Source organism: Emys orbicularis, chromosome 4, assembly GCF_028017835.1.
Source record: "Emys orbicularis isolate rEmyOrb1 chromosome 4, rEmyOrb1.hap1, whole genome shotgun sequence".
Lineage (NCBI taxonomy): Eukaryota > Metazoa > Chordata > Testudines > Emydidae > Emys > Emys orbicularis.
The window spans coordinates 85,415,973-85,437,917 of record NC_088686.1 but is presented as its reverse complement, the minus strand read 5'-3'; the positions used below and the strand labels follow the sequence as shown (position 1 = coordinate 85,437,917).

General features: G+C 44.6%; 1 protein-coding gene across 1 annotated transcript in view; it reads right to left on the bottom strand.

The window, feature by feature from the left end:
- The window catches only part of SHANK2 (SH3 and multiple ankyrin repeat domains 2), a 569,301-nt gene that overhangs the window by 366,392 nt on the left and 180,964 nt on the right, over positions 1–21,945 (bottom strand). The window contains exons 10-11 of the mRNA XM_065403513.1: positions 12,432–12,741; positions 6,574–6,743 (exon numbers count right to left, since the gene is read on the bottom strand). Coding sequence (XP_065259585.1) covers positions 6,574–6,743; positions 12,432–12,741 — 480 coding nt within the window. The remainder of the gene's footprint in view (positions 1–6,573; positions 6,744–12,431; positions 12,742–21,945) is intronic.

The window sequence follows — 21,945 nt, the reverse complement described above, 5'->3', positions numbered from 1 at the left end:
TTTCTCGCGGTAGTGGTGGGAAACTGCGTGACTCCCTGGATCATGTTGTTGAGGGCTTGAAACCTCACCTGTGAGAGGAATGCCCTGGCTTGGGTCGAGTCCAGTACTGCCCCTATGAACTCTATCCTCTGGATGGGGGACAGAGTCAATTTTGCTTCATTTAGGAGCAGACCCAGGTTCTCTAATGTGGCTCTGATAAACGCGACCTGAGTTTCCACTTGTGTCCTGGAGCGGCTTTTGATCAACCAGTCATCAAAGTACGGAAACACCTGTACCTGATATCTCCACAGAAAGGCAGTGACGACTGCCATGCCCTTGGTGAATACTCGAGGTGCTGCTGACAGGCCGAACGGGAGGACAGTAAATTGGTAGCGGGAACCATTGACCACAAACCTGAGGAACTTCCTGTAGTTTTGAGCGATTGCGATGTGAAAATACACATCCTTCAAGTCGAGGGCAGCATACCAGTCTGCTGGATCTAGTGAAGGGATGAGGGAGGCCAGGGAGACCATGCTCGCGCAGGTCCAGGATAGGCTTGAGGCCGCCTTTGGCTTTCGGTATTAGGAAATACCGGGAATAGAAGCCCTCGCCCCTGTGCTCCGGAGGAACCTCCTCCACCGCCCCTAGTGATAGGAACGACTGCACCTCCTGAATGAGCAGTTGCTCATGAGAAGGGTCCCTGAAGAGGGACAGGGAAGGAGGGTGGAAGGGCACAGAATTGGATGGAGTATCCCCTCTCTACCGTGTGAAGCACCCAGTGGTCCGAGGTGATACGGGACCATGCACTGTAGAAAGGGGATAGTCGGGAAGAAAAGGTAAGGTGGGTTAGATCCAGTCCAAGATCTGGTGCGCCGTCCTCGACCCCACCTTCAAAAGGCTGGTTTAGGGCCTGAGGGCAGTTTGGGCTGGCCAGAGTCCTGTCCTGAGGAAGGGTGTTGCCTCTTCCTGCCACTCCTGTTCCTCCTCCGAGAACTGTCCTGGTGGCTCTGCTGCTAGAACCTTTGAGAAGGTTGTGGGCAGAAGTGTCTCCACTGCGTGGCAGGGGTGTGCAGGCCCAAGGATTTGAGGGTGGCTTGGGAGTCTAAGGCTGTGCAGCCACTTGTCTGTCTTTTCAGGAAACAGAGTCTCACCCTCAAACAGGAGGTCCTGAATGGTTTGCTGGACCTCGTAGGGTAACCCTGAGACTTGGAGCCCAAGCACTGCGCCTCATAGCTACCCCATCGCCATCACTCTAGTGGCGGCATCTGCAGTATCTAATGCAGCCTGCAGGGAAGCCTGGGAGACTAGCTTCCCTTCCTCCACCAAGGCGGTGAACTCTGACCAGGAATCTGAAGAGACGAGCTCTGTAAACTTTGCCATTGCTGCACAGGTGTTGTATGAGTACCTGCTCACAATGGCCTGTTGGTTAGCGATACGGAGCTGAAAACTGCCTGTTGAGTAGACCTTTCTCCCCACAAGGTCAAGGCATTTAGCATCCCTGTTCTTTGGGGAGGGTCCTTGGAAGCCCTGTCTCCCATGCTGGTTAGCCGCATCGACCACCAGCGAGTCAAGTGCTCGAACCCTCTGGAGGGGACGAAACACTGCCGCTCGTTGTGTTTAGCAGTAGGTGGCAAGGATGCCGGCGTCTGCCACAGGTTCTTAGGTTTCGCTGGCAGCTGGCAATGTCCATGGCCTTTATAAGTGGCAAGACGATACGTGAAGGTCTCAAGGGTGCTAGGATGTCCACCATGCAATCTGCCTCCTCTACCACCTCCTCGGCCTTGATGCCCAGATGCTTGGCGGCCTTGCGCAGCAGCTGCTGTAGCACTCTGTTGTCCTCTAACACAGGGGCTATGGCTGTCCCCACCAATGCTTCGTCCAGCGACGAAGAGGAGGAAGTGTGTGCCAGTAGTGGAAGCTCCCTACCATCTGCCCCAGAGGAGTCACGTGACTCCTGTTGGAGGTAGTGGTACTGTCGACGGTGCTGGGGCTGTGGACGTTGAAGCACACGTCGGTGCCGCCGTCAGCCCTACAGGAGGGAGATGCATCAGCGCGCTCATAGGAGCCACCAGAAGTGTGGGGCTCGGTGCCTGCATTGAGGTCAACATCGACAAAGGTGCAGGCGTGGGAGATGGGTGCGTCAACGCCGTGAAGGGCAATGCCAAGGTCCGATCCGAGCACAATGCCAGAATCGACGACGGAGCTGGAGCCAAAGCCAGAGGCATTGGGACCGTAGGCGCCAAGGGCAGATGCACAGCAGAAGGTGGCACGGAGGCTATGGAAGATGTCGCAGAGCATGGACCTTGGGTTCCTGCCTGGCCCTGGTGAAAAGCTCAGGGGGTCCAGAAGGGCCACTGACCCGGGTTCTGCCACTGCAGAGGCCATGCCTGGGGCTCTCTCCTGTCTCTACCGGACTTCGATCTGTGACTTCTGCTCCTTCCAGAGCGATAAGAGTCGGACTCTGACACCGAGGTCTCAGACACTGAAGACCACGGAGGAGCTGATCCTCTGTGTCTCGAACGTCGAGAGCTCGGGAAGCGGGTAGACTCTCTGTCCGAGTGGGTAGGTGCCGAGGTACATGGCGAGGAGGAGCGTCTTGACATCATAGCTAGCTTCCCCTTCGAATGCACCGGAGGACGTGGATCTGCCAGTGCTGAGGGTTTCTCCCTGGCAGGCGAGAACGGTACCGTAAGATGGAGGAGGTCCCGAGCAGCCTGGTACACTTCCGGATCGACAGGACCTGCAGCTGCTGTGTAGGCACCGGTGATCGAGGCAGGGCTGGATTCGACTGCCGCACTTGAGCAGGAGTCGACGTGGCCCCAGCAGGGGATCCCGAGGAGATGCCCGCCTGGGATTGCACATCCCGGGGCTTGGCCAGAGGAGAATGATCGTCCGGCTTCTTCTTCTTTTGAGGCACCAGTGAGTAGGAACGGTGCCTATTATCAGACAGGCCCCGTGAGGAGCCATGTTGGTGCTGAGCGTCTCGAGAAGAGTCCTTTCTCGGCGCTGAGCTCACCAACAGCGCCAGGGCACTCCACGTTGAGGACTACGCAGTAGGGGTCGGGTCTCCCAAGCCCAGGTCGGAATGGGGGCATAGAGCTGCCTCCATGAGGATCACCTTGAGCCACTATTCCCTTTCCTTAAGAGTTCTCAGATGGAACTCGCGTCTTACAACGATCTTTCTGATTGGTCTCCCCCAGGCACTGTAGACCCGATGAGTGTGGGTCACTCTTCGGCATGTGCTTGGCGCAGGCCACACAGTTTTTGAAACCCAGGGACCGCAGCATACCACAGCTCTGGGAACTGGAGTGGGGGGGCAACAAACTCTAAATTAAGACTCTAATAACTCTAACAACACTAACGACTTACCATATACAACCAGATAAAGAATAAACTTGCTGAGCAAGAGCTAAGGGAAGTTCCAGCCACCGTTCCTGGCGGTAAGAAGGAACTGAAGGGGTGGCGGGTCGGCAGTGCTATATATTAGGCACCATGAGGGCACGACTACAGGGGGCACCCAGGCCAGCCCAACGGATGCTGCTAGGGGAAAAATCTTCCGGCCAATGTGCACATGCACACACCTGATTTGAATGGACATGAACAAGCACTCGAAGAACAACCTGATTTACGCTCTCCAGTATTTCCATCATGATTAATAATCAGAACAAGAAGGAAATGCTACACTAATCACTTTATTAAGATCAAATATTCATAATCATTTGGGGGGGGGTGCACTCTAAATGTCCTGAGGTTTCTCTATTTTAAGCCACAAAGGATCATGAGACCATGGCCCAAAAGACTGTTTGGCAGTTGGGGATAGCTGGAGTGCATTGTCCTCAGGTACTCCTCACACCCCACATAGACACTTTAAAATGTCCTTTCCTAATATGCCCCTTGTGTTGTTGGCCATGGGGAACTCCCCCATGCCAGAGTATCTCTAGTAGGAGATTTGGAGGCTGTATCCACTCCCTTTGCCCTAAAACGAAAGGGATTACAGTAGAACCTCAGAGTTACAGATACCTTGGGAATGGAGGACGTCTGTAACTCTGAAATGTTCCGTAACACTAAAGAAAAGGTTACGGACTTCAGCCATGGGGGGCAGAGCAGGAGATTGGGGCTGAAGCCGCAGGGCGGGGAGGGCTGAAGCACTCACAGGAAAAAGATAGTGGGTGCTCAGCATCCACTGGCAGCCCCATGAATCAGCTCCTCCCTCTGCCCCCAGCGCCTCCCACCCACCAGCAGGCCTTGCAGATGAGCTCCTCCCCCGCCCTCCCAGTGCCTGCTGTGATCAGCTGTTCAGCACCATACAGGAGGTGCTGAGGGGGAGGGGGAGGACCAGGGACATGAAGAGGTGGGGGTGGGGCGGAATATGGGTGGGAAGGGGCGGGATGGGGGCTTGGGGCAAAAAGGGGGTCTAGCAACTCCAGGGAAATCCCAAATTTGGTGCCTCCATCCATAACTCTGGTGTTCTTATCTTTGAGGTTCTACAATAGAATGATACAGAGAATCTGCCCCCATGTCTCAGTGATTAATGGTTAATAATCAATCAGAGAGGTGGGGGAATCAAACATAGATCAGCTAAAATGATCATGTAGATAAGTACTACTGACAACCTACACAGTGATGCAAGTTTTTATCTGTGGGCCAGATGGGAAAGGTGTGTGTGGTTTCCTACCATTCTACCCACATTTTAACCTCTACCAACTTCACCAATCTGGCACTATACTACTGTCCAGGAGGGCAAGAACAATGGCATCAATGCAGCCCTTCATCTCCACAAACGGAGCATGTCACATCTGGGATGCATCTGCTGTCTTGAAAAGTAACACTAAGACCAGGGCCGGCTCTAGGTTTTTTGCTGCCCCAAGCAAAAAAATTTTTGGCTGCCCCCCACCCCAGCCCTGGGCTCTCACCCCCACCAGTGCCCTCCCCCACCCACACCCCCTGCCACCCCAACCCTGGGCTTCCCCCCACCAGTGCTGCTCTGCCCGCTCCCCCCTCACCTCCAGCCGGTCTGGCGCTGGCAGGGTTGGGGTAAGCAGCGGGGCTCCCGGGCCGCGCCTCAGCCCAGGGACCCAGGAGGGCAGAGCCAGGGGACCACCCCAGCAGGGGGCTGAGGAGCCGGGGCAGGATAGCCCCAGAGGGAGCGGCGCCCCGGAGAGCGGGATGCGGGCCCTGCATGGCAGTGCCCCGCCCTCTATGGCCCCGCTGCTGCTGCTTCTGGCCGCCCTGCCGCAGTCACTGGGCGGCTCGGGCTGCTTCGCCCAGCCCCGGCTGTGGCGCTGGGGGGCGGCACCTGAAGGCGGCTCGTGTGCCCCGCGGGGTGGCCCCCAGCCCGAGTGTTCCCCGCTCGGAGCCTGCCCGGCCCAGCCACAAGGTGCAGGCGCTGCTCCTCCATGGCGCGAACCACAGGCCCCCGCGCTGCTGCTGCCAGAGCCGGCTCTAGGCTTTTGCTGTCCGAAGCAGCAGCAGCAGCAGCAGCAGCAACAAAGATGGCCAAAATGCCGCCCCTGAAAACGTGCCGCCCCAAGCACGTGCTTGGTTTGCTGGTGCCTAGAGCCGGCCCTGACTAAGACTATGCCTACACTGCCCTGCAGTTCAGACTACGGGGCTGCAAACAACAGTGCACACCAAAGTGCTGTTCTGTAGCTTCCCTGTGGACACTGCAGATGCGAACTGAAGGGTTACTAGTCTCATTAACATAGTCCTCTTCTAGGAACCTTTTAGTTTGCGCCCGCAGTGTCCACACAGGGTACTTACAGCAAAGCACTTTTGTGCGCATGGCTGTTTGCAGCCCCGCAGTGTGAACTGCAGGGCAGTGTAGACATAACCTAAGTTAGATCCTGACTTGGATTGTGTTCTTGGCTTTCAAGCAAACTAGTAGCCATTAATTTCCCTTTTACCTGAAAAGGTATTTCCCTCTTCACCTCCCCCCCCCCAGCACTATTTAAAGTGCCCCTCCCCCCTCATGTCATGGTAGAACAGCCAGAAAAAATTTAAGTGTCACATGACCCAGTATATCCTCCTTCCAGAGACTCAGAGAGAGACAAAGGAAAAAGCCTCTGGGAACTGCAGCCCATGCTGGGCAAGGGAATTGCTTTACTTTTGTGTTACAAGTTTTTTGTTTAAACCAATAAACTGTGCCCTGATGTAAGGTCTGAATCAGACTCAGACACAGCATTCCTTCCTTCCTGGGTTGGTGAGATAGCCCGCCATCTTACAACATCCTTAAAACTCAACATTTGCCCCTCTACAATAACTGCAGTTCTGTGCCTCTTACTCTAAGTATAGGAAGATACCATTGTTACTGCAGGTACTTTTAAGTTTCAATGGCACCCACTGCATAAATTGTTTATAACAAAAATGGTAGTTGAATACATTTTGGTTAGAAAATATAACTAAGTCCACAAATTATTAGCAAAATCTGGTGTAAAGAAATACTGGAGTAAAAATAATAGATCTATTAACATATGAGCTAAACAAAATAGATTATTCTATTATAGATGAGATAATGTAGGGCTTTAAAAACAAGATCTGTGTATAATCAGAAAAAAATGCTATGGTTACTCAGGAACTAATGGAGAAAAGACTAACCTTTCACCCTGTCCCCTTTGTGCAGATGAATCTCTCCTTCTCCTTGAGGTTGATATGGCTTGACGACAATAAAAAGTCTTCCAGGTACAGCACTGTAAAGTTTGCGTTTTGGACCCTGATAATCCAAGGCAGCGATAGCATCCTTGTTGGCACTGGGATTATAACTGGCACTGGGGATTGCAATGAAACAGCATTAGTTTATCATTTAAAATTGACATTAATATTGTTCTGTTCTCATGACACAACAGAACATATTTAGTGGTGAGAATATGCAATAAGTATGCAGTTTGCAAAAAGGCAGTATTACTGGAAAAACAAAACTAGTTTGTTAGTCTGGACACCCTATTTTTTAGATAATCTTTGAAGTGGAAAAGGTCAACTAATGACAGTTTTGTTAAAACAAAATGTGAAAAGACAATAACTGAGACAACCAGGCAGTTTCCAGCCCTTCAGCTAATTTAATTTACACACACACACTATATATATATATGCACATCATAATGCTGCAAAAGAAATAAGTAGAACACTTTAGACCACTAAAATCTACAATTACTGCTGTGAATTGGTGTGTTCACAATAGTTCTATAGTAACATTCATGGGCCTGAACCACAACTCTGAATGTACCCAAAGATGCATCATGTCTTTGATACAGTATAATTTCAGAGGAAGTTTCTTATCAATGATCAAAATATGAACACTTATCTATTTGTTTTGAATAAGGAAGAATTCATTGATAAAGGGTGGAAAATAGAGAAGCTTGAGGCTAGCTCACATCACCACAAAGGCATTTCCTTTCAGGAAATCAAATATTACAATAGTTAAGAAACGATGTCTGGTGCCAGGGAGGAAATGGTAAAATTCAAGTGTGGGTGGAAGAATCTTAAAAGGCATCATAAAAAAGGTGCAAGATGCTACAGTTCCACTGCTAAGGATAAATGCAAGGAACAAGAAGCCTTACATGGAAATGCTGAAAATAGAATATATGCAAAGGAAACAAGAATACACAGAAATAATCAGTGTTTTCAGGGGAAAGATAAGGGCAGGGGAAAAAAAAACAGAATGAGTTAATACTTGCGTAATTGCTTGGGATGAGAAGGATGGGTGTTTTTATTTGGCTTATTTGGTGAGTAAGATATCCTTTTAAACAAAAAACACCATTATGGCAAGGGAGAGCAAGCAGGATTTTTGCCTGAGCTAGCACATATAGATAATTCAGAAAACTTCACTGGCTAGCTCAGCCTAAGGGGAACAAGGTGAGCTTTCACAAATATATTTTTGGTGTAAAGACGACAAAGTGAAAGTAGGCATTCTAATGTATGAGGTAAACAAATATCAATGATGATTTACAGTCTTTAACAAAAAGGGGGGGGGGGGGGAAATAATCCACTGGGAAAGAATGAAGACTGTGTCAACAAAGCTGTTGCTAAAAAGTAAACAAGGGAAGTTTGGAAGAAGTTTAACATAGTGGAACATCTGAATAAGGAAGGCTTTGCCCCATCCACCCAAATCAATTTCACTGCAGTACATTATCAGGAGCCTTTGATCTCAGACTTGATCATTTTCTAGATTTATTTTTCCTTCTTTTCTTTTAGAGCCAAGGACTGGTGCCAATAACAACAGACTCCACTGCATGTTTCAAGGGGCTATGCAGGCTGGAGGTCTGTTGGTGAAAGCTCACTAGGCGGTGGCAGCTGCTGAAAGTGAAAGAGGTAGTGGTAACCCTAGGTCTCACTAGCCATCTCATTCTATTAATCTCCACTAATCTCTATGCTTATATAATGAGTGTCCTAGGCCTATACAGACCTCCTAATTCCCTGGACTAAGCAGGTTTGCCACCCTGTCCTGATCAGATCAGCCACCCTGTGCAAGTTACAGCACTGCAATATATACAAATCAGGTATTCTTATACACTCAACCCCCATTGGCATGGGATGGCATGGGAAGTGGCGCAGGCCGAGGGATGTTCTGGCCATGGCTTCCCTCAGCCCTCATTGGCCTGGAGCGGCGAACCACAGCCAGTGGGAGCCGTGATCGGCTGAACCTGCGGACGCGGCAGGTAAACAAACCGGCCTGGCCCGCCAGAGTGCTTACCCTGGTGGGCCACGTGCCAAAAGTTGCCGATCCCTGGTATAGAAGATATCTAATCTGGTAGAGTATAAATCCTCCAAACCTTATGGGTTAGGATATAAACCATCACCACTTCTTTGATTTAAGAGTCCCCTTTCCTACTGAGAGAGTGGATCTCCTTTAACCCTGTTGCTAGGACCAAGTACTACAGATGCTGCTTCCTTTAATCTTAGCTGGCATCTTCCATTCCAATAAATCCCAGTTTAATCGTGAAGGCTGGTTAGTATTTCAAGAAGAAAAATACCAGATGGATGAAATAGGTCAGGACAATTGTACATATAGTCACATCCTAGCCTCTTATGTCATACCTATCAAAAGATTCAACCTCCCTTCTTTTGGGGGGAACAGAGTAAGGCCTTTTTTCCCCCCCTTCATTTTAATAGACTGATTTTCTTGTGAATACTTCCGATTCCAATCATGATCACAGGCATCCTCCCCTCATTGATGGGATGTACAAACCCTTGCATCCAGAGGGAGAGGAAGGGGTTAATGTAGATCCAAGAAGAGGAAGAAAGTGGAGCAGCTGGGTTTAATCAGAACTGTAAACAGGTGTGGCTTTAAGAGAATGGGGAGATGAAAGCTGTTCCTGAGAAATGGAAGAACTCTTCAAAAAGCTCACTCACGAGCAGGAGGTGCTCACCATGGAGCGACAGAAAGATTGATTTATGGAAAATGTATGTTTATTGGGGACTGGCTGGAGCAAGCTACTCACTTTCATTCCTTTTTGCTTTCTTTGGTTTAGGTTGCAGGAAGCCACAAAAAACTTTTGTTGAATTGACTGGGGCTTTTTGGACTAAAGTGAGGGACAGTTTTATGTGAACCACTAGCAAATAGTAAGGGGAGAGAACAAAGATTACCCGTCAATCTCAAAGTAAAGGCTTGGTGACACTTCAAGGAAGAGAATTGGTGGAAGGAGTCCTATGCATTCCCCCATTCATGACTGCACAACATCTCAGTGGTAACTACAGCACTGGTTGTATAACCCACACACTTTCCGGGTGTGATGTTCTGTCCCATCTAGTGGCACCGAGACCACTTAGTGAGAGACAGAGAGAAAGCAATTAATGTATCTGCTCTACAGCCTTAGCTAAGCCCCAGTTAGCTTTTAGCTCATGTGGTAGAGGCTCATGCGGTAGAGGCTCATGCACTAAGCTCCAGAGGTCCCCGGTTCAATCCCACCCACCGACGACTGGGGTCTGTTGGCGTTACAGTTGCACAGAACATTAGGAAAGTGTTTCAGTGGTCTTCAACAAATTTAGAAGCTGGAAATAAGAGCTAGCACCATGTGACCAGCCAGCTTTCTGTGGACCACCAGCAGATGCACTGGGGGCGCCTGGGATGTATATTCATATGTTATACCACATGGCACCGTTTCTACTCTATGTTTGGGTAAGTGTGCAAGTAGTTTCAGTACAAATACTTGCACATGGAGGACTTAGCATTTGGTTTCCACAAATTTTCCAGCATGAAATTGGCTTCCGTTAACATTTATGCTGGTGAAACTCACTCAAGCATTCACAGACAGTGAGCACAGAAGAGGGATGAGAGCAGACAAAGCAAATTCATTTTAAAAAATGAATTAATATTCACAGAAAGTTTTTGCATTATTTGCCCAGCTCCATAAATCAACAAATTATGTTCCAGGAACCTAGAGATATTATTCTAGTAACATTGTATATTCTAATTAGAAGCCAAGTTTTTAAATAGCTTTTAGCTAGATTGTCCTTTGGAGAAAGCAAAACACATTCCCTCTAACTGGAAGGAACAAATAGGAGGGTCCCTGGCCTGCAAAGACCATTTAACAGGTGGACCTCTGCATCTATGCAGAATCCTACTGTAGTCTCCAGATAGATAAAAGGATCTGCCCACGAGGTTCTCTATGCAGGAGTGAGGCCAAAGGTAATAATTGAATGACTTTGCACAGTTACTACAATATACAACATTGGAACACTTTGCTATATTGGATCAGACCACTGGCCTATGAAGTTCAGAATCCGATCTCGTGCAGTGGTCAATGCCATATGTGATTTAAACAGAAGTGTTGTGAATTTTGTAGATTGCAACATTAGACAACTCTGGTAGTATTGCTGATGCCACTATCAGAAAACATGTGTTAGCTGGGTGCCCATAAGTGAAGGGGGGGAGGAGAAGAAAAAAAAAAAAAGGAGCAAAGTAAGGGAAGAAAGTAATAGGAAAATGATCATTAAAGCAAAAGAGAATTTGGCTGAAGTTACTACAAATTTAGATATAAATCTATTATACATAATATCAAAGTGACACCCAACAGTAGCCAACACTGCTACTTGACAATATTTGTTTCCTTTTTTCATATTGAGATCAGGAAATATGACAGAGAAAGCCCATTATTTTGAATGACAATAGAATTAAGTTTATTTGTATTTAAACTCTATTTGAGTCTCTCACTCTCCCCCTAACTTAAGCTGCAATTATCCCTTTATAGGGCCACATTTTGGAGTGTACTGACATTCTTTAAAAGATAAAGCATTCACACCTAATCTATCAATTTTGTTCTATTAAAATGTATGCCAGCATCCACCTTTCTCCAATGAAGCAAGACTTCTCATCCAGTGGGCACAGCCCATAAGTTGGTTGATGGGGGCACCCACTGGGTCACACTCACTAGTCAAGGGGGAAAAAATAAAGCAGCAAAATCCTCAAGTGTTAGGGCCCTGCAGAAAGTAGGAACAGAAGATGCTTGTTCCCTACCACCACAGCCTCCAGCTGCTGCCCCTCCCCAGCTCCGCCCCCACCAACCCCCCTAACCAGCCCACAGGAATTCCATAGTCCTCCACTTTTTCTTCCTTCTTGCATACTGCTCAGTTCCAGATCAGGGGAAGTGGGACTTCAAGAGGCTGTGGAGTTGGGTATGTTGCCTCTAACTGGCCTTGAATGCTTTCTGGGAAGGAGGATGGAAGAAAGCAATTGACTCAGGTTCCATCAACAACCTGATGGACAACAGTACCCCTCGCCCAACTGTAGAGTAAGCAGACTACAGCCATAAGAGATAGTTTGGTCCCTACTAACTCAGAGAGTCTCTCTTTCCCCATGATTTATTAGAGCTGTTACAACCATACAAGACTCTCAAGCTACTTGCATCTAGAGCTGTGTGAATAACTGATTTTTCAATTCATTGGCTGAACCAAAACACAGAAAACAAAAAATTGTTTTGGGTCAACTGGAAACAAAAATTTCAAATTTCAAACTTTTTGGTAAATCGAAAAAGTAAAACAATGTTTGTTTTGGATGAAACGTTTCATTTTGTTTTTGAGTTTAACCTTTTAAAAATAAAATCAAAATTCAAAACAAAAGGTCATTTGGAATTGAAAAAAAAATCAGAATGTTAATTTTTCAGACACTTTCAAAATGTATCTCCAGCTCTACTAACACCCTGCTTGAAATAGGAGGGGCGTGGTGGAGGATACCAAAGCATATTTTGGTAAGCTTCAGATCATACTGCTAGGTTTACCTATTTACGCAGACTTTGTGAGGAAAGGGATGGAGTGGATAAGAGTATCTGAAAGCAATGGTTAGAGGTGTTGACAAGTTTAGCTTTTGGACATTGCTCCAATGCATATGATTTTCTTCAAATGTTCACATCTACCCTGGGCCCAAGATGGACATTTATAATAAATCTGTACTAATGAATATTGTGGTCAGTGTGTCAATAAAATGGTATATTTCATGCTGTAGGAATATTGAAAAAGATCACCTGATGTGCCTATGTTGCTGTCTTTTTGCATCCTCTCCTACCCTGTTTAATGATGGCGACCGACTCCGAGATGATGGGGTATAGCTCCCAACAGTTTTTACAGTTCCATTAGGATTATTCTGCATCTGTTGAAGTAGGTGAGGTGAAAGGCTGCGGTGTGAAGAAGCAGAAGATGAAGCTGACCAGTCAGGAATGTTGTTGATGTTCAGATTGTTATCGCTGTTGGAACGAAGTAAGACACGAGGTGCTGCCAAGGTGCTTTGGGGCCTTCGCCTCCTGTTTGAATAGGTAGGGGCCTCTCTAAATGGCACTGTATTAAGAGGGGGAGGGGAAAAACAATTATAGTAATCACATCTGATTTTATCATTTATGCATATTTATCACTCCTTAAAAAGATTCAACAACATATGGCACCTTTTTCAGGTGCTTAGAGTAAGAGAGAAAAACTATCTTCGCTGATTATCTAATCAAGCTAAATAACAGAATTATATTTAAAATGTAATTAAAACTGAAAACCACTTTCATATGCAACATACTTTGACTTACTGGTTGTAATACGTACTTAAGCCCCACAATACTGGAAACATCAATGACAAATAAATAGTAATGGCAAACATCTGGTTTTTGCCAAGCTTTCATCAACACTATTTGCTCTCGCTCTCTCAAGCTTTCTTTGAAGCCTAACACAAGTTCATGGACTTGAACAGATCCACAGAAACTTCTTCCTTCATGCTGTTTCTTTTGGGTTCCTTTTTCCTATAGAGACCTAAACTGAGAGAGAGAATTTGGTTCCATTGTCAGTTCAGGAGTAGCCTGGAAATCTTTAATGTTAGCGGTCACCTTATCTCCATCTGCTAGGTTAAAAATTCAGGACAGATTCTTCTTCTGTTAGAACTCTTACACTGACATAATCCCTAGGTGTCTGTTTTTCTAATCTAGGCATTTCTATTGCATCTATTATTGTATATAGAGCAGAGAGTGCAGTATCCTGAGGTAATATGCTCACTTCAGCTCCCACAAGCATCCATGGGAGAATATACCAAGACATATCTAAACATAGCAATAAATCATTTAACTAATTATTTTTAGCAGAAAAAAAATACAACTCAAGGACCTGATCCTGCAAATGCTACTAGCAGAGCACTGCAATTATGGGACAATTTATATTAGTAAACACTATGCCCCAAGACTCTCCATTTCTCAAAGTAATGGGTTCTTTAGCCTCAAGTAAAGTTTAAAGAGACTTTTCTAATAAAAGGCTTCTTATACACACCCTAGATTTGATGGTTTTTCCTACTAATTTCATAAACTAATAGAGGTCCAATCCTGAAAACCCTTATTTATTTTAGTCCTTATTTATGCGAAAGAATCCCATTAACTTCAGTGGGACTCAGAGGGTTTGTAGGATTGAATCCAGAGTTCACAAACCTAAATCTGCAAAGTAATAATAATGATATCACTAACAAAAGGCAGCTTGTAATAATTTAGAAGACTATGTAGATTGTAATTTTCAAAAATTATACAATATTTCAGTTAGGAAAGAAACCCCAGATAATATTTTGCATGTATACAATGTCATTCATCTTGAAAGATAACTAAGTACTCAACCAAAACTTTAAAAGCATAAGATTATATAAAATAGAACAAATATGTCACACCATAAAAACGCACACATTAAATATATATATTAATATACACATAAATCACTTCATCCTCCCCTAATATGCAGCCATCTCTGGTGTGAAACACAACAAGTGCTTAAGATCACAGAGAAATGTTTCACACAATTTTAGGACAGGAATAGAAGAATATTTTAACCAATTGTAACTGCAGCTGAAAGAATGAAGTTCCTCAAATAATTTTCACCAGAATTCTTAACTGACAAGTGATTCTGAAGAGGATCATAAAATGCATAGCAAACAGTCAAAATTCCAGGTAGTTGAAACTCTCATTTAGATTAAACTTTCTCTTATAAATATTAACAAAAAAGATACATAGAGAGAACAGGATTTAAAATTGATATTAAATTCTACTGTATTTTATTTGAAGCAAAAATTAAATAATAGTTATCTTTACCAACAAGGCTGTTAAGAAGGATGAGACTTAAGAGAGTGCTAAGTTTATGATGGAAATGGCAAAAATCTACAGAACCTCGGAGAGCGGAGGATTTTTCAAGTATATCATAAAGCCCATTTATAAAAATAAAAAAAAATTGCAATTAGAAGATAATCAATGGAACTTGTGTTCCTAACTCAACTTAGGTGCTTTCGAATGTATGACACAATGTTCTAAAAGACTCAGCACACGGCCAACCCAAACTTTTTAAAGAAAATTCACAACACAATCTTCCATAGTGAGTGTGTCTGAATCCACTGCAAAAAAGGTCCTTTTCCCCCCCAATTTTTATTCATTGCTACTTTAGAATACTTTCTGGGACTGTTGTCTTGCCATGCTACATGTAGTGTGGGATATGGATGTACAGTTTGTACATAGCTATGCTTGGGACATTTAGCATACTTCTTACTAACAATGTCACTGAAGAGAGGCAGATTGTGTGTAAGATCTTATGGGATAAAATAAGGTAAAATATTTTCTTTTAATAAAGATTACACAAAATGATGTGGATACAATAGGTACAGGCTTGCCTATTTATAGCATTTATATATACATATATCTCCAATTGAAGTCAATAGGAGTTTTGCATTTGGCTTCAAAGAGGGCCAGATGTGGCCCTTAGAATTATTTGTTAGTTCACAAAATGGACAGGATGGAGACTCCACACTAAGATTTTGAATGCTCGTAGTTAAGCTCATGAAAAATTAGAATCTATCTACAGAAGATTTATTGTAAAAAAGTTGAAAGGTTTGGGGGGAAGGGGTTTAATAGTTCTGCATATTGCAGAGATATCAGAGGACTAATTGACAGAATGGGATGAGTATTTCTGAGCACATTTACATTGACAAGTTTGAGAAGAATGAAAACTGTGCATACCACTCCAAATAAAAAAACATTTATATATTTCCCAGGTTTCATGTAAATTTATCTTTGCCCACTGAATACTTCAAGTGCAGAGGATTTTAATAATCATTTTGGAATTAACATTTGGTTTGATACCAATTTTATATTCTTAAAGAGATAGCTGCAAGTAAAATTAGTCTTTACTTTTTGAATTAAAGACTAACATTTTCTTTGTGAAGGTAATAAAGGGAAAATTATCAAAACCACAATTAGGATTTTTTTAGGCACATATCTATGCAGAAAGAGTTAAAAATAACCTCTTTCATGCCCAAAATGATTAATATTCCAACCAACTGTTTTTTCCCCGGCAATCTGCAAACTGTAAGTGGGTGGATATTTTCTTAGCTGCCTCTTACATGGCAATATTTATATTATTTTCACAATAAAAAATAACTACACCACAAAATAATGAAACAAATGCACATGCTTTAAACTCTGTTGGACTAATTTTTATTGTTAGTTAATTATTTTACAGATCTTATAAATTCTTATTGCAAAGGTTGTTTGGAGAAACAAATATTATAAAATGACATGAAAACATCTCAACAAATTCCATGCTTTTAAGTTTCAAATCAAGTAATTATTGTACCTTTATATCAAACCTAAGAATTAAATAATACTTTCCTTCCAGCTCTCAGAATTTTATACCTAACAATCCATACTTATGAGAGGGCAATTAAGGAGCTTACAGTGATAATATTCACCAAGGAAATCGCTTATACATCTTCAGATGGATTTCTTAGAAAATAGAACATTTTCTATATCTACCTAAGTTTAAGAAAAAACTAAAATGAATAAGTCAGGTACCAACTAGATCTAATAATTAGTTGCCTAAATGGATGCTCTGACAGACAAGAATTTTGAAAAAAGAAATGGCAAGAACTGATTAAGTATACAATAAGTAAGCAGATCATATTAAAGGTACACAAGAAAATATCAGTTCTCAAACATCAAATTTTCTGAGTTCATTGCTTACCTTCTTTCTTTGTTAAGGCATTTAACAAAGACTTCATTTTCTCTTACTTTAGCAGCAATCCCCTCATTACATAACCTTTTCTAGGAAGAAAGAGGGAAAAAACTACCCAGTTTCTATGTGTTTAAACTGCCTGCACCCTGACATAAGCAGCAGGTTTCTGGGCACCGTGTAATTGCAAGCATAGCTGGGCATGCAGTACCCAGCGTTCTGGTGACAAAGCCCACCCCACATTCTGTCTGTCAGCTGGGAACCAACTGTGCGTAGACTGGAGCTGCTCAAAAAAAAAAAAAATCTTGCTATCTTTCACAGTATTAGTCATGTGAACACCACCACCACAGTCTCTCAGACGTTACTCTGCTTTTGTAATCATTGCATTTATGAACAAGCAAACACAGGACTGAAGGAAGGAGAAGCAGCGCAGGCTAAGAGGGGACAATATATATATTTGGAACAGGAGGAGGGGAATCATTCATGGAAAGATACTTCATATCAGCATTTCAACAGCTAGAACTTGTGAAGGGAAAATCCTGAAAGAAATGGGAGCTACTGATTAAGTGTGCTTAGCTTTTAAACTTGCATAGCTTGAATCTCAATGTTCAGATACATTCTATGCTTTTTTATATTTGTTTGCTTGTCTTCTGCAATGCTGTCCAGAGTCAGTCAATATGTGTGTGTGCGCGCATCTAACAATAAGCAAGCTTCACACCATACCTACATTAAAAATTTAGACAAACTGCCACTAAACGGCATTTCTGAACATGACCCATATTCCAGTTTGAAAAGGATGAGATGCAAGCACCAATTATTTTCCACTCCCCCTCCATTATAATTACACTGAAATAAAATAGATTTTCTTTGTACAAGGGGAAAAAACATTAACATGCAACCCAGCTACTTTATCGAATTCTATGCAGATGACAAATATTCTTTAACCATTACAGCTTTTCAAAGGTTTTATTCATGGAAAATTTCTATGGATACCAATGAAAGTCAGTGCAAACATCCTTACAGAGGAAGAACAAACAACCGGAAAGTTGAAGATTACCTTTTTGAAAACACTACAAATAGGAAGTGGGACGTAGGCATTCACAACAAAATGAATGCTTAGCTGTTGCATAATTCCATTTTGGATATATTTATAAATATTTTAGCAATGCAACATACGGCTTCTAAGGAGTAAGATTTACAAAGACTAACCTAAATTTAAACAGCATAAACCCAAACTGCGTACTAATAATTACTCCATTGCAGTAGTCTCCACTGATTGTTAGGATAAGATCCGCAGTTAAACGCTAGATCTTTGTGTTGCTAAGATCACTACTCCATCAACTAAAAAAAGGGAGAGGGATCACATGGATTACTTAGTTGGATTTTACTTCCGTATGCCTGATATACCATCTATGAAATAACTCACAATGTAAATAAAAGTACTTATTTATTCTTGATAATTAACAGTTTAGAATTCATTTAAAATTTCAATGTTTACGTAGCTATTATTGTTAATGAAAAAATACTCTTACAAAGTGGTATAATTACAGATTTAAAAAAAATCTGTGAGGATAAAAATTCAGCCCACTAATTTAAAACAAAATACTCAATAGGTAAAAAATATACAAAGGAAATTGGGCAAGAGTATATATAAAGTTAAATGAATGGATTGGACACTGGATCACAGATTTGCATAGAAAACCTGTGGGCACAGGAATGGTCTTTTTGACTATCTAAACCATGCATAGCTTTCTGTAGAATAAGCTTGGACTCTTATTCATAAACTTATAAATATATGCATTTTATTAGGCCCTCAGGGGGAGAATTAAAACAGCTTACAGAATAAGAACTGCCACATCAGAACTTGACATTGCCACTGATATGAATGCATCAGCTTCTGTGCATTAGAAAGTTATTCCTGCTATTTCAACTTAACCTCACTGATTACCTTTTAGAGTTGGGATTTGGAAAGAGACTACAATTATCAATACTACTTAGAATTTCTATAATACCTTCCATCCAAGCCAATAGCTTCCCAAGCATTAATAAATTTAGCAACAATAACTCTGTGTATTATCCCCATTTTACAGATGAACAAAAGGAGACAGAAGCAGATTCTGTGCTGCACTTGCTGAGATGCACAGTAAAGAAGGTGTAGTCAAGGGAAGACATTTGTGACATCTGGATTCTGGGCTACTGTAGGGGCCAAGATGGCCCCTAGCATAAATTAGATCAGCTCCAAGAGCATCTCTAACTTGAAGCAGCTTCCCCAGAGCTGCTTATTGGCTGTCCCACAGCCAAGAATCCCTGTAGCATTGAGCAGTATGGATATGCCTCTAGACCAGGGGCTATGAGAGAGGGTAGACTGTCAATCCTACACTGCTCCTGGGCTAGGGAAAATGCTTCCCAGGCTTGTTGTGGCTACTTTATGCAGCATATAAAGCCTAGGCCCAGAATGAGCTTCAGATAGCTTAAGAGAACTGCCCAAAGTCACACAGGAAATGAATGGAACCAAGGTCTCCTGTTGTCCAGTTCTGTGCCTTAATCACATCATCAGCTAAAGAAAAAAAAATGTAAAGGCTAAACAGCCTGGATTTACCAATACCATGGATTCTCAGACTTGCTCATCTGTCCCTAAGAAGGGCAAGGTAATAGACTGGGGAAAAAAAAAAAACCCACACACAAATAGGACCCTTCAGAAACTCTGAATTCCAAATTCCTATTGTGCATTTCTGATATGGGGGTTAGCTACAAAGCTTGGGGACCCATTTGCAGGATGAGGACCTTAACTGTCCTCTGTTCAATCCAGCCTTAGTCCATCACTGCTCAAGAGATCCTATCAGATTTAGAGCCAAATTTTGATACTTTAAACTGAACTACCAATGCACTTTGGGCTTGAGATCATCTTTTTGATACTAAGTGATTACTGTGCCTAGCACAATGGGGTCTACATCTCTGACTGGGCCGCTAGTTACTACTACAAAACACATACAAATAAATTGCTACCAAGAATGCAAAGAATGGCATAATTATGTAACTGAAATTAGTTGATAGAGTGAAATGCTACAGGTGTAAATCACACAAAAATTAACTATTTTAAAGAAAAACGTTCTCCAATTCAAATAAAAGTCACTGATCCCTGCCACACAAGGTGCCAAGCATCCGGTTTTCGACCAGAACACCGGTTCAAAAAGGGATTCTGGCGGCTCTAGTCAGCACTGCTGACGGGGCCGCTAAAAGTCTGGTCGGTGGCGCAGTGGGGCTAAGGCAGGCTCCCTGCCTCCACGTGGATCCCAGAAGTGGCGGCATGTCCCCCCTCCGATTCCCAGGCTCAGGGGCAGCCAGGGAGCTCCGTGCACTGCCCCCGCCCTGAGCTCCGGCTCCCCAGCTCCCATTGGCTGGGAATCGCGGCCAATGGGAGCTGCAGCAATGGCACCTGCGGACAGGACAGCGCACGGAGCCACCTGGCCACACCTCCACCTAGGAGCCGGAGGGGAATGATAGCCACTTCCGGGAGCCGCCTGAGGTAAGCGCCACCCGGAACCTGCACCCTGCACCCCCTCCCAAGCCCCAACCCTCTGCCCCAGTCCTGAGCCCCCTCCCACACCCAAACTCCCTCCCAGAGCCCGCACCCCACACTCCTTGCTGCAGCCCAACCCCCTGCCCCAGCCCTGAGCCCCTCCTACACTCCAAACCCCTCGACTCCAGCCCAGAGCCCCCTCTGCATCCCAAACTCCTGCCCAGAGCTCCCTCCCACACTCTGAACCCCTAATTTATGGCCCCACCCCAGAGCCCACACGCCCAGCCAGAGCCCTCACCCCCTCCTACACTCAAACCTCCTGCCCCAGCCCTGTGTGAAAATGAGCGAGTGAGCGAGGGTGGGGGAGAGCGAGCGATGGAGTAAAATAGGATGGAGTGAGGGGGTGGGGCCTGAGCACTAGGGAAGGGGTGGTGCAAGGGTGTTCAGTTTTCTGCAATCAGAAAGTTGGCCACCCTACTACCACACTAAGAAGATAGCAAAAGCTACAGAATATCCTGCACCTCATCTGGATAATATGCCATAACCAAAATAGGGAAGAAGTTACTCACCTTGTGCAGTAACGATGGTTCTTCAAGATGTGTCCCCCTATGGGTGCTCCACTGTAGGTGCACATGCAACTTGGCACTGCTGATCAGAGAACTTTGGTAGTAGTGTCCATTAGGCCCACACATGTGCTGTCTCTCCTCCTGCCTCGCCACAAGGAGAACCAGTGCACATGGGATAACCTCCCTCAGTTCCTTCTCTACCGCAGAGCCATAAACAAGAAGTCCATAGGGGGCGGGTGGATAGTGGAGCATTCATTGGGACACACATCTCGAACCATCGTTACTGCACAACGTGAGTAACTTCCTTGTGTAATGCCCCTATGGGCACTCCACTGGAGGGGACTCCCAAGCAGTAACCCCACAGGAGGGCTGGGGCTTCAGAGTCGAGTCAGTTACAGATGGCAATACTGTGGAGCCGAAGATGATGTCAGAGGTGGAAACACCAGTAATTGCATAATGTTCTGCGGAGGTGTGGACTGACACTCAAGTTGTTGCTCTACAGATTTCTGAAATAGGGACATTCTTGAGAAAGGTGACAGATGAGGAGACTGACCTCGTGGAGTGCATGCAAATACCATCTGGAGGTGTCATGTTGCGAACCTGAAAACATGGTTTAATGCAGTTCGAGACCCAGCTTAGATCTCTCCGTAGTAGATGGGAAAAAACTTAGGAGACCTCCTAAAAGCCTTTGTTCTATTCAGGTAAAAGGCCAGGATTTTCCTAAAGTCTAGCGCAGGGGTAAGCAACCTATGGCACAGGTGCCAAAGGCAGCACGCAAGCTGATTTTCAGTGGCACTCACATTGCCCGGGTCCTGGCCACCAGTCCCGGGGGCTCCACTGCTGGCCTGGGGTACGGGATGCTGGCCCCCTGCCAGCTGGGGTTCCATCCGCCAGCCCCGCTCAGCCTGCTGCTGGCCCCGGGTCCCGGCCGCCAGCCCGGGGCTCTGCAGCCGCCCGCAGCTGTGGCTCACTGGCCCCAGCTTGGGGCAGTGAGGGGTGCAGACAGGGGCAAGAGAGGGCGCAGCTCAGCACCCCCTCCTTAAGAATTGTTCCAGCGCACTGTACTGGGATGTTTTTTAAGTCCTGATTTGCTGCTTACATCACTGTCACGCCATGTGGAACAGCACATTGCGTTTGATGATGAGATTAGAAATGTATATGCAAGAACTGGAATCAGAATTTTCTGACAGATTTCAAGATTTCCAGCGATTTGGCCCAATGCTTTATTTTCTAATTAAACCTGAAAAGTTCAATGAAAGTGACTTGGATTTGTCTGTATTTCAGTGGACGGGTACTGAAGATTTCAAAATGCAACTCATTCAGTTAAAAAGCTCAGAATTGTGGGCATCAAAGTTTGGAGATCTGCTGACTGAACTTGAAACTACCAAGAGAGATCATGGGGCCTCTATTCTGACCTGCTGGATGTCCCTGACAGTGAAATTTAAC